This window comes from Oculina patagonica, chromosome 1, assembly GCF_052425735.1.
Source record: "Oculina patagonica isolate OP01 chromosome 1, crgOcupat, whole genome shotgun sequence".
NCBI lineage: Eukaryota > Metazoa > Cnidaria > Anthozoa > Scleractinia > Oculinidae > Oculina > Oculina patagonica.
The window spans coordinates 6,747,072-6,764,594 of NC_135758.1; the positions used below are offsets into that span (position 1 = coordinate 6,747,072).

The window sequence follows — 17,523 nt, forward strand, 5'->3', positions numbered from 1 at the left end:
CCTCTATTACGGACACCGTCGGGACCACAATTTGATGTCAGTACTTGAGAAAGTCCAATGTAGTACAGTGTAGCAGTAATTATTTTCAGTAATTCTTACTGGATGAGACTTTAAACTTTTGGCCATAAATGGGTCGTCCATTAGTGAAGTGTCTGTAAGGAAGGTGGAAGTTGATAGACTGTCCACAGCCCTCTATTTTTTCGTGTTTTTCGATCGATGAGCTCGTGGTGAGAACGGCGAGAGAACTGGACGCCAGCGCAAAACGGAAGAAGCAAGAGGGTGGGGGGTGCTCGCTTCCCGCCCCCCTCCCCCGCGCGCTCGCGCTTCGCGCTAACTTTGTCTGCTTTTTTGCGTTGAAAAATCGAGAGGCTGTGGACAGTCTAGGAAGTTGACTGTACAATGTACATGTACCTGTAAAGCAAGGTTTAGCTAGCAGATTTTTGGCTGTTGTTTCACCCTTTCCCCTTTCCCCCCTCCCCCCTAACCTGAGAAACAACAGCCGGAAATCCATCTGCTTTGACAGGCTAAAATTATAACAAATTACTACAACTCTCATGAGTTCAGGGTTCGCACACGCCTTGAAAGTCCTTGAATCTCAAAATCAAAAATCAAGGCCTTGAAAGTCCTTGAAATTGGTTTTTGGTCCTTGAAAGTCCTTTATTTTTTTATTGAAGGTCAAAGGGTTTCAAGGCAATTATGGGAAGAGCGCCAAAATAAGCGATTTTTTTAGTTCTTCAGAAAGCAATAAACCATTGATTTGGGGTAAATTTCGTGAAAAAATGTCCTTGAAATTTCAAGAAGGGTACTGGAAAGTTCTTGAAAAGTCCTTGAATTTTTGGCCTGAAAAAGTGTACGAACCCTGTGAGTTTTCCCAAACATTTAGGCAGTAAAATAGTCAATAACTATTCCCCAATCAAAACCCACTAATAATCTTTACCTTAGGTTATCTATCATGCCAAATATGGTTATCATTGAATAAGAATACAATCAAGGTAGATCTGAATGAATGCCTAAATTAATGTGGTGTCATTATTATTTGACTAATTTCAGCTTTTTAAAGATGCCTTGGAATGTTTCAAACTATTATCCACAATGCTGGATGGAAAGGAGTATTTCTTTGGAGACAGGTGAATTCACAGTCTTTCCTGTGATCTTGACTATGTAGTTTGCTTGTTTTTTTTTTAAAGAGTCATTATATTAAGGCAGTAGAATAGGCCATTTCCGATATATTAAAATTCTAACTTGGCTCTGAGACTTGGGGGAATAAAACAAAAGATATCACGTCAAGGTTCAGGGATGAATAAATCATTGTTTGTTTTGTTTTATTCCCCCAAGCCTTGGAGCCAAGTAAGAATATTAATATATCCGAATTGGCCTATTTGATTAGCATTTTTAGAATCCATAATTATTGAGGTCTTGGTTCAAGCCCGCCTGCCTTACATCCCCACACCCAAATGTAAAATGGTTACTGGCGAATGATTGGAGAAACCTTACAAAAAAGCTGGGCCAGGTTGTTCAAGGCAGAATTACAGCTGTTCCAGGATAAGCATGAATCAATTTGATTTTTGATGAATTTTGACTTCAATTTTTTAACTTTTAAGTGAGGTTTTTTGTCTGTTTCCTATTCTCCAGCTTTGAGTTAGACCAATATTAAACTCCCCAAAACATAAGCAATAAAAGCCCTTTTATACAAGAGAAACAATTTCTAAACCCCTTAATCAACTCTTAATCCTGGGTTCCTGTTAATTGGCTAATAGTAACTGCATTTTTATGTTTTTTTTTTCTAGCCCAACCACCCTTGATGCAGTAGTATTTGCTCATCTTGCAGTGATCTGGAAAGCTCGTTTACCGAATAACAAACTTTGTAATTACTTGCAAGGATATGATAACTTGTGCATGTTCTGTGGCCGTGTATTACAACGCTACTTTCCGCCAGAGGAGGAAGGTAGGTGTCAAATATTTAAGGTGGCTGAATACAGTTTTTACATGGCTCAAAGGCGCGCGCTACGATTTTCTGCTTGACGTCATTATTGCTCGCGCAGGCTAAAATGGCGCAGAAACGAAAGAGTTCCATCTGTTTTACCGCGCTTTATCAAATTTGTATACAAAAGAAAACTTCAAAATACTTTCAGATAGGTCTTGAAACCTGAGACGGAAAACAATACGACAAAAAAGGTGGATAAACAACCGACCGAGGAATAAGCAGGAACTTAACTTTTCATTTAGGATTGGTCATGCCATTTTGGGAGTAAGTCCTTTTACTTACAGACAAATCTTAAATTTCAGTGTTGTCTCTAATATCAGTTTAAAACTAGTTGTACCTATCGGTAAGTGGCAACGAGCGAAATACTCATGTTTGTTCATAAGAAAAGATATTGAATGGTTTTTGATAGAACTATATTTGAATTGACCAAAATATGGTAAATTGTATTTTAGGTAATATGCGAATAAAATGCTATTTCTCTGGTGTTCATAAATGACACAGGCTTGATAGCCTGCGTAGCAGGCGCCGTAGTTTCCAGCGCGCGTATTCTCGCGATCGCGCACTTTTTTAAACACACTAAAAAACGTACACAGATGTCTGCTACGCAGGCTACGGGTTTGACAGATTGATAACTCTTGACAAATCTTTCTTTTCAACGTTAAAATGTCACAAAATGTAGGCAATAAATGAGGTTTAATCACTGTTTTTTAAATACAACAAACGATGGTTAAAATGTTTCCGTCCACAAAAGTGATAGTTGCATTTCAAGAACTTCTTATAAATCAAGTCCCAAAATCAAAACTGCTAAGATGCTTTTTTAAATATAATTTTCAGTAATCAGAGACAGTAATGCACGGGTCAGATTTCAGTCTCGCATGCGAATTCGAAGTGTCATGTTCAGTTACGCAAAACTTGAAAAATTTGAACAGAAAACAAAACTTGAACGGTCAAGGATTATTTGGAAACAAAACTTTTATTCAAGTTAACATTACATTTGCTGTTAGAAGCAAAAAACGTTTGACTTTCTTGTGCGTATGACATGCAGTAATTTTAAGCCTGGTTTTCACTAGCGACGCAAGCACAAGCGCAAGCACAAACGCAAGCAGCATAAGTAGTTCGTGCCAAGTGAAAACGAACGTCGACATAAGCACAAGCACGTTAGCATAAGAATATGATGTTTACAAGTTAGAAGGCTTCGTTCTCGACTCCGTTCTCCCTGCAAATATTGTGGCAGAAACTATCTCTCCTCTACTCGTGTGACGAAGAAAGTGAAAGCGACTAATAAAGGAGAAAAACGAAACATTTGGGGTTATAAATATTTTTAAAGAAAGCATTCGTCTCCCTTTTTTTCGCTACTCAAGTCCGCGCCTGGGCCTTTTTGTTTTTTTGTCTACACTTCTCCGAACATTCTCGAAAAACGTTTATCAAAATCAACCGCGGCCTCTGCGACTTTGTTCAAATGCTGGAACTAGTACTTCAATTGGCTAGACATGGCTAGACGTAAACACTTTTCTTGTGCTTATGCGATGTTTGTTTTCACACGAACGCAAGCACAAGAAAAGGACAAATTTTGATCCTTGTGCTTGTGCTTGTGCTTATGCTTGCGTCGATGCCGTTTTAATAAGAGCTGTTATGCTTTAGTGAGCGTCGCTTTGTATTGATGTTATTCCTACGCGGAGCGAAAATGCGTGCCAAATAATATATAAACGGTATTTGATTTGGAATAAATCATCGGTCAAACAATTACTATAAACACAATCAACACTAAAAGGTAGCATTTACCCGACTTCAGCATTCTCATAAGTCAAGAAAACTCTACTTGAAGTCAACAGTCCGCTTTTAATTTTCATGTCTCTCTTCGATCGTAAATCAAAGGACTCCCAAAGTCGAAACATTATTTCATCGCTTTGAAGACCTTGATGTTCATTTTTTCGGCGGTCGAATATTCTGTAGGGTATTCTCTTTCGATTTATAATTCCCTAAAGGTGTATTGATCGGTAAAGGGATGAATGACCACATTGAAAATTTTAACAGCGAGCCGCGTTGACGCCATTTTGGACATTTGCTCTCTAGCAAGGAGTGAGAGACTGGGAACCAGTTGGGAAGAACAATACAACCCAAATATGGGGTTTACTTACACCTAAATATGGTCAAAAAAAAAGTCCCTTACGCAGAACTTAAGATTTTCTCTGCCTATACACTCATACGCACACGGCTCTATGATTCTGCCGCCTCGACAGCCTCGCCTCTTGGCTCGGCTGTCTCGTTGGCAATTAAACAGGAAGTTCTGCTATAAAGGGGATGGTACCCTCCCCCCTTCCTTATATTTCACACCTTAAATGTGTGTGAAATGTAGAGGTGTACTTTTAACAGAAGTGTCAAAGATTTCACAGTAAGATGGTAATATTTTAAAAAAAATATTCTTAGTAAAAAATAAACACATTTGATCAGTAGCTGTCGTAGAACATATGCGGGTTGTTTGTCAGTTGTTCATGCTTTGATGGCTGACAACCAGCCAGGTGTGAGAAAGCCAGACAGGCCAGGGGTGCATTTTTCAAACGCCCCGCAACCTTTTCAGGCCCAAGAGCTGTTTTTTATAACTCCAGTTTCTATCAAATGGCAGTGTAGTTACAGGCCAAAAATCAGCCCTTTACGTTTTATGAATGTAAAGTATCATTGCTCTAGTAGTTAAAAATCGACAAAAGCTGAATTTCAAACGATATTATAGCTTTTCGGGCTTCAAAGGTTGCAGAAACGTATACGTACGCTTGCAGGCCCTCTTTAATTCCCTGAAGCGCTGTATCAAATTAAAGCTTTTAGAGCTGACTATCCAAATATTTCATCTATTTTGTAGTAAAATGAACTAGAAAAAGAAGGGTGAAACACTGAAAGGCCACAGAGGGGTACAATGGCTCGATTTATACTGCATGGAGAAGGATGATTCGTGTGGAGGAACTTGCACTTTGATTAGGCGAGCATTTTTTAGTTCGTCTGATAATTTGTCTGTGTATAAATACGGGCGAACTGACGAATCATCTGTCCGGTAGACGAACTTTCCAGATAATTCGAGCAGATAATTCGAGCAGATAATTTGAGCCAATGTCGATGCTGGACGAATAGGCTGCAAAACGAAATCTTACATGAATTCTTTTTTTTTTTTTTAGAACAACAACAGCAACAGCCTCAACCATCGCCTGACCAGGATGACATGACAGATTCAACTGAGCGTCGTAATAAGTGGCTGGCTCTGGGTGTGGCTTCAGTTGCCATGACACTGTACGCTCTTTTCAGCGGCTTGGTTCAAGTGGAAATCACAAGAACTGAAAAATCGGATGACTCGGATGAAGCCGCACCCGACATGTCTGCCTTTACATTTAGAGATCAAGAAAACGACGAAGACAACGCAGCAGGGTGAAATGGTTTTCACGTTCACTTGAAAAACTCTTTTGATCCAGCTACAGACGTTTAAACTTAGACCCTGTCCACATTAATCCGGATAAATTTGAAAACGGATAAATTTAAAAACGCCGTATAAAATGTTTTCCGTCCACATTAATCCGGAGAAATTTGAAAACGATACGCTTCATCAACCATTTGTTTTGACAGAGATTACATGACTATTTGACGTCAGCGTTTTCAAAAAGATCCGGTTTTGCCCTGCACCCTAATGCGTTTTCAAATTTTTCTCTTTGGAGAGCATTTTTGAAAAGCGCCGTTTCGGTGACCAAAAACGCCGTTTCAGTGTGGACGGTTGGCCTATCCGGAGGAAAAAAAAAAGATGCGTTTTTAAATTTACCCGGGTGAGTGTGGATGGGGCCTTGACAAGTTGCCTTGGTGGGCACCGCAATTACTGCAGTGTTATAAAAGAAACTCGGTCTCAGTGGACATGTATTGTAATACGGGTTATTTTATGGACGATATGCTTGGTTTAAAGACTACAGAGGACAAGTATCGTTAACCCTCTCACCCCCGTGGGAAACGGTGACCATGGACACAAAGACCACATACAATATACCATTTAAAACGTATTGTTTGCGTGATGTCAAGAAAAGAGGAAAATGTTGCAAAAGTTGTATGGGTGCTTAATCAAGTCTTTTGTATTAGGAGGGTGTGGAGGGGGGGGGGGGGGATAGATCGGATGATTTATTGCTTTAAAAAGACATCTGTTCAAGACCATTTTCGTGTCCAAGTTTCATACAAATTGTCCAAATATTGAGCATGTTATGGCATCTTGTGTTACAGTTGTATGTGGCTCTTGGGAGTGAGAGGGTTACAGACTGTAAATTAATCGGTTACATCTGAGTGTAACGATATAATATTTCAGGTATTGTCAGTATGCACATATATCTAATAAGCTGTTGATGAATAGCCAGCAGTAAAGGTGTTTATTCTATACTGGGAAGTGCTAGTTGAATTCGCCCATGTGTTTAGCCCGTAGCTTGCATTCGGAAAACGTAGAGGGTTGGGCCAATATTTTATGGACTCGCCCTAACCCAGCTCAGTTAAGATTCCTTACACCTATAATACACCTGGATTACAGGACTGGCTAAATGGGTTATTTACCAGAAATGCTATGAGATATTGGCTCATTACAACGTGAAAGTATTTATCTTGTCTATATCTTATTTCACATGAGAATTACATGTCTACTGAAATGGTCTGACCTAGAAGTCAAGATTTAAATCTGCCGGTGTTGACAGCATGACTTTTACGTACGAATGTCGAATTCGACAGGGCCATGGATCGCGCAGTGGTGAAAGCACTCGCCTCCCATGCGCCGGGTTCGAATCCCGTACCTGGGTCAATTTTTTTTTGCTGGGTTTGTGCCGCTGACCTCTCAGAATCCCTAACACCCTACCACATTCTAGTCTATTCTGTGGCCAATTTTAAACTCCATGTTGTCATTATAGGCAAATGTAATTTCGCGCTCCCGACTTCATCACTTTTGTTGATGCAGCTACCTTATAAATCCTTTTAACTAGGTCATCCTTATATGAATCGACACATTTGTTAAACTGAATGTAGAACACTTAACTTCTCGTCGTCAGACATTGCGGTACATTTGCAAATTATTTTATTAATGCGAATCTTCCCATTTTTTAATACCCCAAATCCCTACTAGCGGTTTACGTTACCACCAATATCCCGAAAATGTGCGACCCCATTCTAATAAGAATTCTAGTAACTGTATTCCGGAATCGTACGAGTCCAGAAAACCTGGAAAGTCCTAGAATTTTATTGTCACTTTAATAATAATAATAATAATTATAAAAACAATATATAATTATAATAAAAACCTTCCCAAAATCCTTTGCAACTGAAAAATCGTCAATGCCAAATAACTTGGTCAGTTTGAAGTCAGCAGGAGTAGTACGTCGTATAGCAATAACTCTTACCATAAACTACTTCTTGTAATAATAACAATAATAATAATAATATTAATAATAAATAATTTTTAAAGAGGAGGCTCCCGTCACATGAAGTGGCTTTCAGGGAGGTCCTCAAATAAAACTAATTACAAGGTTAAAAATCAAGTTAAAAAGGTAAAAATATAAAATTAATGTTCTAAAAATGAAGAATAATGAAAAAAGACTACCGGTCCCGAAATGTTCTGGAAATCTGTTAATCTCAAGTTACAACTGAATTCTCAGAACTAACATTACAAGAAACGTACAGACAGTGAGGAGAAATAATATTGAGATCTTGAGAGTGAAAGGGTTTATGCGAATTTTGGAGTTCTGGAAAAATGATTCTGAGTCCTTGAAAAGAACTAGAAAATTTGTTTGTGAAAACAGGGTACGAACCCTGTGTATGGAAAATCCAAACCCATTATAGTCAACCTAGTCGTGAAAATGTGACACCATCCAGCGGCATATCTTCCTTAGCCTAATACCAGGAAGTTCCCCCGGGGGATGGCAACCGCCCGTTACACGGGCTATACCGGTTCCCTAGCGGGAACTCTCCCGCGGATTGGGACCCCAGTGAAACACAAGTGTACTTGTCACAACTAAACTACGAGACTGAAGATACAAACTGTAATTGAACAGGAAAGATGCAACTTCTCACTTAATTGGAATCTTCAGTGGCTATATAATATAGATTGATGAAGTATGTTTGCAGAAAGAACGTACACTAGATTTATACTTAACAGTATATATGTTATTGTCAGACTTTCACTGCTGCTTTTAAATAGCGTTATTCAAAGTGGCATTAACCACGCATACATAGCTTATATGAGGGCAGGCGAATTTGCCGAATATAACGCGATTTGCCAATTTGACAAGCACGCAAGAATTATAATTATGACAATTTTGTTTTATACTTTGAGGGACTTGCTGTTCGTGTGATTATTTAAACCCCGAACTACAGATGTTTTTCAGTAAAATACTGCACGAGGGGAATGGCTAGCTACCGAAGCTATTATTTTTTTGTAGGGGGGGGGGGGGTTTTATATTTTTTTTTTTTTTGGGGGTGGAAAAAATATTTTTTTTTTTATATAATTTATATATAAAAAAAAATATATTATAAAAAAAAAAAATTTTTATTAAAAAAAAAAAAAAATTTAATTTTTTTTATAAAAAAATATTCCCTCTCTCCCCGAAGCCCCCCCCCCCTTTGGTAACACTTCTTTTTTACCGAGCTTAACGTTTCAATTGCTGCAAGAAATTTTTTTTATCGAACTCTGCAATAGACTGACTTCGAAATTTGCAATAACTTCATTCCCACGCCCTGCCCCCCCCTCTCCCCACACACACACACCAAAAAAGAGATATATTGCTCAAAGATCCATATTTGCCAAAGATTGCCTAGCCTGTGAACGCAGACGCATTTCCAGCTGTCGCTTGTCTTCGGCGGAGACTTAAGAAAACATCCAAGTCCAACTTATGCCTGGGTTCGCGTCTAAAGATTGTCGTGAACAGGAATTTTTGGTAATTTAAAATGGCTTTGTGACTTTTATTTCATTATTTTACCCTCGGTCTGTATTTTACCCCTGGTCTGCAGCTGGTAGTCAGCGTTTTACCCTCAGTCTACATTTTGCCCTGGTCAGTCTGCGTTTTACCCTTGGTCTTCATTTTACTCCTGGTCTGCAGTCTGTCTCCGTCCGCAGTCCGCAGTCTGCGTTTTAAACTGACGGCCTCTGTTTTAGTTTTTTGTCTGACTGGCTTGTATTGGTTATCAAGGCCTCCTCATTTTCATGCGGCTAGTCAAACGTTCAGGCATAAAAATATTCCGTGGGAGTTACCATGGCACCCAGATTTCATGTCATGTAGTCTTGTGTGTAAAGACCGTAGAGCTGAGTTACACATCAAAGCCTTCGCGTGTGGCTTAAACTAGTGTGCCACAGGACAGCCAGCACATTTATGCCACAGGATTCCACAGGGTTGCTATTCAGTCTGAACATATGCATATTTGCTGTGCGTGGAGGGAGACGAGAGCGCGGAGGCAGGCACAGAAAGAAGAGGGAACGAACACAGAAGAGGAAAACGCGCAACCGGACATAGTGTGCGTGGAGGGACTCTCCATAGGCGTACTGAGATCTCTGGAATCTGGTGACCCATTAAAGTTATTCGCTACTGTCTCGACTTCCTCTTTGGTGAGTTTTCGTCTTTTCGTCATTGGCGATAAAATTTCCACCGTGCTTTCCATATTATGCGTTTCGGGCTCCGTGTTCACTTGCTTTGTGCCGCATGAAAGGCAATACGAGAAATATCTGATGTATTGTCTGCGAAACTGTTCAGTTAACAAGCCATATACGATTGGGTTTACACACGCGTGCAGGCAATCAAGAACGTCAGAGAAAAGAAAAATCACATTTGCGGTTTGTTCGTCCTGTTGATCTCCAAAGTCCCACAAAAGCCAAGCGATTTGACCCGGAAGTAAACAAATGGCGAAGAGGATCACGATCAGAGCGAGTGTTTTGATGACTTGGATGTTTTCCTTTCTTCTTTTCTGTTCTCGGTTCTTCTTTGCTGCGGGTAGAGAGCTTTGTGGAGCAGCTGAGCGCCAAAGATAGACTCCAACCCTCAAGTATGCTGCAGCGATGATTAGCAAAGGCAGTAGAAATTGAAGAAGGAACAGCGCTAGCGTGTAGGCTTTGCGGTGATTCATGGACGGCCAGTTCTCGTAGCAGTAGCCATCTTGTGCCTTTGCCACGATCGACAGAGGTAGCACGATAAAGAATGAAGAAATCCAAATAGAAGCGATCCATAGATACGCTCCACGCTTTGTCATCTTGGGTTTGTAAGGATTGGTGATCAACCTACATCGATGGATCGCCATGGAAGCAATGGTGAAGATACTCAAGAAATAGAATATTGTTAGCAATGGCTGTACAAGCCGGCAGTAATATAACGTTTTGTTAATCGTGTGAAGGTGCTCGTAGATGTATAGAGGCATGTAGAAAACGATGAAACTCAAGTCGGCAATTCCAAGGTTGAGAATGAAAAGATCGTAAACTGACCTTCTGTTTTTCTTGCCCGAAATGACTGCAATAACTAAACTATTGCCGATAAAACCAACTATTATACTGGCGACGTAAAAGCCCAGTTTTACATTTCTTATAGTCTCATTTGGCAGTTCAGAAGAATCTGTGCTATTCGACATTCTTGGATCGGCAGGTTTTCAAAGGCAAGTTTCTCTGCGGGTAGCTCAAGGACTCTTCCTCGTTTTGATGGCAGCGCCCAAGATTGATTTTACCTCTAAGACATAAAATAATTATCTGTAATTAGTCAGAGAAAACTAAATAGGTTTAATACCCTGATCTGACCGGTAGTGAAATTAGTCGTACAACAGGAGATAAATTTTTACAAAGCTGATAAAATCTTGAATAAAAGCAAAATTATCTGTTGTATTTGGCTGAGGAAATATTCAGACAATTACATCTCAAAGGCTCTATGGAACAGAATGCAAAGAGCATGCATTTTGAATTCTTATTTCATTTTCGGTCGCTCAATTTGTATTACCTTGTATTGGGTAAATTAATTTTGAGCATTCAAGGGAAGCCGACAATATGGCTATATATGTTTTCAAGAGCTACTTAAACTTGAATTGAGAAGGAAATTATTACGAGTTAATTTCTTTGTCGGTGTAAGGTGATATTGAATCTATGAAGTATAATTTCAAGTCTTGGTTTAATAGGGCGAGCGAATTCCAAAATTGAATCTTGTGGTTAATAATAAGCTGCGAAGTAATAACATGTAGTTTTATATACTAGCCTGCATTTAAGAGATTTAAATGTAAATTTCTCTAAAACTAGAGACGTATAAACAGAAAGCGTACCTTAAATTTTAACTTTTAAAAAGTCGTCGTCAGATTTCGGCCAAAGCTGGTTGAAAACTTTGGCCGTTTACCTCTGCCAGCGGGCTCGGAGGTAGCGCTATTGATTTTCCACAATCATTTCTTGGTGTCAGCTGTTTATAAATGAAAAAACCTCAGTTTTTGGTTGATTAATATGTTATTTTACCTTAATCACACAGGGTGTTTCCTAACTGACAGGTTTTGAAAGTTTATAATTGTAATGTTCACGCAGTCAGAACCGCTCACTGCCGCGCAATGGAAAAACGAAAAGAAAGCTTGTTCGTTCTTTGCAATTATTAGAGATTACCTTGGAAATAGTAACCCGCTGTTTTGTAATTAGCGAAAAAGATGTATCCTCTTTTGAAAATTAAAGCCATGCCCGTAGAGGGTTATTCGAGAACGTATCGTCTTTGTTAGATTTTCTTAATTACGTTATTATCTTATACACTCGATATTTCTAAAGGCGTTTTAGGCGAATTGTCGGCCGACAGTTAATGAATCTCGTCATTTGTTTTTAAAAACCGATACCTGTCCGAAAAATTTACATTTAAAGGTTACTGCGCCGTTTTGTTTTTTATTTTGGTAAACTTTGGTTAAGAGCTTAGAAATCTAGCTTTGCTTTCATTTTCAACTTTACATACCAAACTTCTTAAAGCTAATTCTAAAAACCTTTTCTTTTTCTTTTTTTTATAAAAAGATAGAAGTTTTACATATTAGTTATTGCCGGCATAAGTACTGTTTATTTATGGCGGTACATAGGTTATTTGCAAAATAATGGGTGACATTCAAAAGAATCTCTAGAAAGAACCAAATTTTAATTCCATGTTTACAAGCAAAGGTTTTTACTGTTTTACTTTAAACGGGAGTACTCTAACAGTATTTTTTTCATTTTTATTGTCGCGAGAATTTTGCTTTCTTTATTATTACAAGTCGTTAAGATTCAAAAAAATAATAATGATAATAAACGCGGAAACAATTTTTCGAAAGACGAACAATCGCCATTATGTTAGACAGATACTGTTTTATTGTGAAAATATGGTAGGGTCATTCGCATGTCGCGAACTTTTAGCGAACTTTTAACTTAAAACGCAGCAAATTTGCTTATCTGAGATATGCAAAACATCTCATTGTCGTGTCTCCATTTCACAAACTTATTGTAAAACTGTAACAAACGAGACACCATAACGAGTTTAAATGACAGATCTAACTTTTAAATTAAACACTGAAAAATGAGATTTTTGTGAATTAAGTTTTTGGATGTTTATCAAGATGGATTTTGTAATAGAATACAAGCGTTAAAACTATACTTAAAATGTATATTTTTATTCCGACTAGAGGGGCGTTACATTTGTAACCGCTGTGCGAGATTGGGACGAATATGAGAACAAATTGCTAATTTCACTATATTTTTATCATGCACAACAATAGTTACAGAATAGACAATATTGAATCAATAGAAAATTTCTATAACACAGAGCAGGTATCCGCTTTACCTCCTATAGCTTTTTAATTTTAAGTATGAAAGTCGAGCGCTTTCAATGCTTTCATAATAAAAAATGTTTTATTTCTTTGCACTTTGACGCGAGTTAATTTCAATACCCCGTAACTAGAAAGAGGCAAGACGAGGCACTTGCCTCGTCTAAATTTTTACCCAAAATTAAAAACAAAAAATGTTTTGTTGGCAAAATAATCCCCAGTTGAACAAGATTAATTTTTCTCAAGAAATACCTCATGAAAAATGTCTCTGAAAGAGATTCATAATATGGCTACTAGATTTGTTAATTTTCGGGAGGGCATGCCCTCAGAAACCACAAGAAAAATCATGCCTCGTCCATGGCAAAGGTCTTGTTACGGCCCTTAAATGTTCGCGAGTTTCGTGGTTAATTGTCGGAGGCTCAAGGTTTTTATTTCAATACAAGCACCTGTGTGTTTATTTAAGGGTTTGCAAGTATATATACCAAGAGTATGTTCCACCAGGCAATATCATGCCGGAAACACTGTGTTGGCGGTAACTGATTTACAAGCGCGCACGGCCATAACAAGCGAGTATATTTGCCAAAATGCAATGTTCGAGTATTTTTACAAAAAATGCCGGTTTTTGTCTTATACTCAAATAAAGATCAATCAAGATGCCGAGAAAAGTCGAAAAGTGGAAAAATCTTTGTTAATTAGGATCATGTTACAAATCCTCGGTCATAATTATAACTTTGTTTGCTTAAACTACGGATGTATTATTAAAAATTGAGAGAATATTCTAGCGACAATTTCATAAGCTATACTATACCTTATAAAGTAAATAACGCGACCTTTGAAAACTCTTTGATAATCGCCTTATTTTAAGAATTTAAGCCCGGGTTGTCGAGAAGGAAATCATTCTCCTTTTAAATTATTTTAGTACACGAATAAGCGACTTACAGCAGAAAGCGAAACGTTCTTACATAGTATTTTGAAGCCATTGCCAACTTTTTAAACCCATTTTTAATTAGCGATTTCTATACAAAGATTTTTAATCCATTTTCGATTACAAAATTGATGTTTGTATAATGTTATTCCACAAGCACGGATATTGAGCCATCGTTATCCATGTTTCAATATCAAGGGAGTTCTATCGAATAGTTGACGAGCCCTTTTTTATTAGCGTCTTCGCCGCAAACAAATGCGATATTATTTTTATTAATTGTAGCTTTTAATTAATTAACTTGCATTGTGTAATTTTTGTTAGCGACGGTGAGGGATTTTGTTTGAGGTAGGCGTGTACTTAAGTCGATACCGGTACATATTACATGGAACTTAAATATAAAAAGCCGCCATTTTTGAACATGTCAAAGTGTCTATGAAGCGAATTTTTTTCTACATAATAAAAAAGTTTACTTTTTGAAATGTTAATTCTTAAGTTTAAGAATCATACGACAGAAATTGTTCGTTTTACAAGCGCCGAAAGTTGGCTATTTTTCATTAAAAACTATCTCGAGGACTGGGTCCGAATTTAGCACGAAATTCTAGCATGTGACGTCACACACGAAACTTTGTTTACGCTCATTTGAGTATCAGTCGCAAAGAAGAAATTTTTAGAGAGAGAGATAGAGCTTGTCTAATATCTGTATTTTCAAGTTTATCTTTTAAGAATCAGGAGAATAATGTCATAATATGGTCTGATGTAATCAGACGCCTTTTCGAATGGCTTAGCACCAAGTCAGTGAGATGGCTGACTGACATGCGCATTATCGACGGTTTTTCCATAATCCGCATTGTATCGTCGACCAATCACGTTAAACCAGATTTTGACGTTTCATTCGAGTTAAAACCAGTTTGTAACAAAATTGACTTAAGTCGCGTGTCTTTAAAACAAAGGGAGCATAGATAATCAAAAAGAAAGAACCTAACCTGGCTTAAAAAAACTCTTTTTTTTCTTTCGACACTATTAGCATTATTTAGTTTTTCGAAATTTGTTTCATGTAGAAAATTTAAATTATCTTCAAGTTTAAATTACCAGTACCATTGTCAATATGCTTATATCTATTTTTAGATATTGCTGGGTACACAACATCAATTGTATGCTGTGAACAACATCATATCTTTTCTTCCAATTGTTGAAATTATATGAATGGTTAATTAACCAACTTTCGTTTATCAGTTCATTTCATCTTTTTGACCATTACACGCTTAAATATAGTGCCATTACCCGCACCCACTCGAAGGCTTATCAACTGAAGAAGTAAGGCCGTATAAATACGTATCTACCACAATAGAATAAAAAAGCTTAAAATCAATTTGTTAACGTACGTAACAAAAAAAGCCGGCATAAAGACTATACGCGTTCTATGGCTTGTCATGAACAACAACATAACCATGGAACTATAATTTTAGAACTAAAAATTATTTCTTCCGAATATAGCTGCTACAAAAAAAAGCCAAAACTAAACACGGAGCAATAATTAAATAAACCTCCGCAGCAGTTTGACTGTCACTGTGCTGCGCAAAAAAAGAATAACTGAATATTCCTAGTGAACATTGTCAATACGGCGATAAGACCTGGCCAATCTTAACTGCGTGTCCGCGCTCTGTATATTCTCAAAATTAGTTCTACATAACAAGTAACGCGGTACCTACTGTTTTGCAATTCTTTATATTATCCGCAAAAGTCATCCATCGACAAGCAAAACCACAGCAGAGAGATTTCAGCTTCTAAACAGCTCCTCAATTTGTAACGAATTTTCAGATTTCCCACAAACAACCGTCCGCAGCCTGGATGCAGAATTTTTCCCCGGAAATACTATTGTAGGACATTGCATGCGTACGGCCGAGGAAATGTAAATGCTCTATACACCTGTCCGAATTTCTTCTTCTTCTCTTTATTATTTATTCAAATAATAACACAGCCATGGGGCTTTCCCTTTATTTGTTTGACAGTGGATTTTCCTATCAACTTGAATAGCTACGCTGCGAATGTTTATCTGATACAAAGATAATATTTGAAATGACAAATACGCAAGGCGGAGGACCAGAAAAGATTAAAATTAAAATTGGGAAATGACACGGTGGTAAATTGACCGAAATTAAAATTTCATTTCACCACTTTTTGAATTTCACTAAATTCGCAACTTGTCAAACCCTTGTCAACACTATATATGTCACTGTATGTTCCAGATGTTCTCCATGTTAGATTTGAATTTCCACATTTTTCATTCCCACTCGTCGATTTTGTCCTCAAAAGACCTCCTCCCTGCCAGATGTGATTAAAATGATGTTTTGATTAACGGGGTACGAAAATGCACTGAAAATATGCTTCACAAATGAGAGGCTTTTTTGTATTTTTCTCATGCTGCGGTGGGCGCTGGCTGTAGGCGGTGTTTTTGGGGCGATCCTTGTTTACATCGGTGTTGCTTGGTATCCTTATTAACATAAATTCATCAAAAGTTAAATTTCCTTTGGCAAACTTGAAGATACGGTAAAAAATCCAATGAAAAGCAATTGCCATATTACAAATATCCGTGGTTTGGTCGGCAATGTTTTTTTATGACCATTTTTACCAGATTGACGAGTCCTATACTAATCAGGACGAAACAGCTTTTTTTTAAATAACTTAGAATATCCTCGATCGGTTGCTCATTGGTCGAGAGCTATATAGTCCATAAAAATGACGTTGCCTGTAACGGAAAACAAGGAAGTTTTGAGAAAACTTTAGAAAATATTACGATTTTGCTAAAATAGGACATTTGGGTTGCCATCACATGCACGCACATTTCGCATGCGTGGGAGATTGCGTATAAAATGAACAAGTTTTCAACAGCCAATCCAATTTGGCCGTGTTTTTGGCGGGCTTTCCGACTAGCCCAGAGGTCCCGATCCCTGGCGCAGACCAGAAGGATCGCGGCCTCTGCAGGACGAGATTGTGCCAGTCAACGAGTAAATTAGCTGTGCACATGCGTATACGCAGACGTAGGCGTATTGGAAATTGGGGTGGGAAAGAGAAAAAGTGAACTGTGGGAAGTGAAAAACTCAGAGGAAAATTTGCTTCAACCACCCTTGGCTACTCCATGGCAAGAATTTCTCGTTTGGGTAATGCGGTGCTAGTGGAAAGAAAGGTATGCTTTTATGTAGTAAATGCCGTTTTGAGTAGTTTGGAACAGTTTTAGCTCATAACTGAACAGAAAATGTCAAAAATGTCCAAAAAATCTCCACGCGCCAATGTGTTAAACTAGACAATTCCCCTAATTCCTCAGAGCTGTTTTCAGTTGTGATTGCCAAATAATTTGTTGATGTTATGAGTATTAATTGGTTGCTTAACTCTATTGACTTTCCTTCAAAATAAAATACCTTGTTTCAGGAAAGAACACTGCATTAAATTAACGCAACCGAGTGTATTTTTTGCGCTCATTTACATGTATGTGGTGTTAATTTTATGAAGCGCTAATTTCCACGACTTTAATTGGGTGGCGTCTGTTAACGTATGGAAAAAGTAAAATATTTCAATATCAAACTTATTGTCTAGCTATATGGCATATTTTAATCGTTTAACTGATGTTCTACAAGGTTTAAAGTTCTCCCTCGTTCTTTGAGGCAACGTGCAATGCGTAAAAGAGAATTGGGGAAAGGGAGAAATCATATACTACAAAATTCTCAGGGCCAAAATTAGGAGACTTAAATATATTGCAGTTAGTACAGGGAATAAACATTTCAAACGAATTACGGAAACAAACAAATGTAGTCAGTTGATGTTTGATCTGTACTTTTATTGGCAA

At 37.9% G+C, this 17,523-nt stretch overlaps 2 protein-coding genes across 3 annotated transcripts in view; one reads left to right on the forward strand and one right to left on the reverse strand.

The window, feature by feature from the left end:
- Positions 1-7,514, forward strand: part of LOC144653582 (metaxin-1-like) — a 13,613-nt gene extending 6,099 nt beyond the window's left edge. The window contains exons 6-9 of one of the 2 annotated variants that reach the window (XR_013570765.1): positions 1,051-1,127; positions 1,788-1,945; positions 5,149-5,464; positions 5,530-7,514. Coding sequence is in view for 1 of the 2 variants with exons in the window: in XM_078513622.1 (XP_078369748.1) it covers positions 1,051-1,127; positions 1,788-1,945; positions 5,149-5,399 (486 nt within the window). In the remaining variant the exon portion in view is untranslated. Of the gene's footprint in view, positions 1-1,050; positions 1,128-1,787; positions 1,946-5,148 lie in introns of both variants that reach the window. The other variant, XM_078513622.1, reaches the window with a different exon arrangement.
- A 1,859-nt stretch (positions 7,515-9,373) lies between these two features.
- LOC144636318 (galanin receptor 2a-like) lies at positions 9,374-11,597 on the reverse strand. Its single transcript, XM_078495500.1, has 2 exons — positions 11,264-11,597; positions 9,374-10,683 (listed from the first exon to the last, which is right to left on the reverse strand). Exon 2 carries the CDS (start codon positions 10,586-10,588, stop codon positions 9,374-9,376), a length of 1,215 nt encoding a protein of 404 aa, XP_078351626.1. The 5' UTR covers positions 10,589-10,683; positions 11,264-11,597.
- Between the last annotated feature and the right edge of the window lie 5,926 nt (positions 11,598-17,523).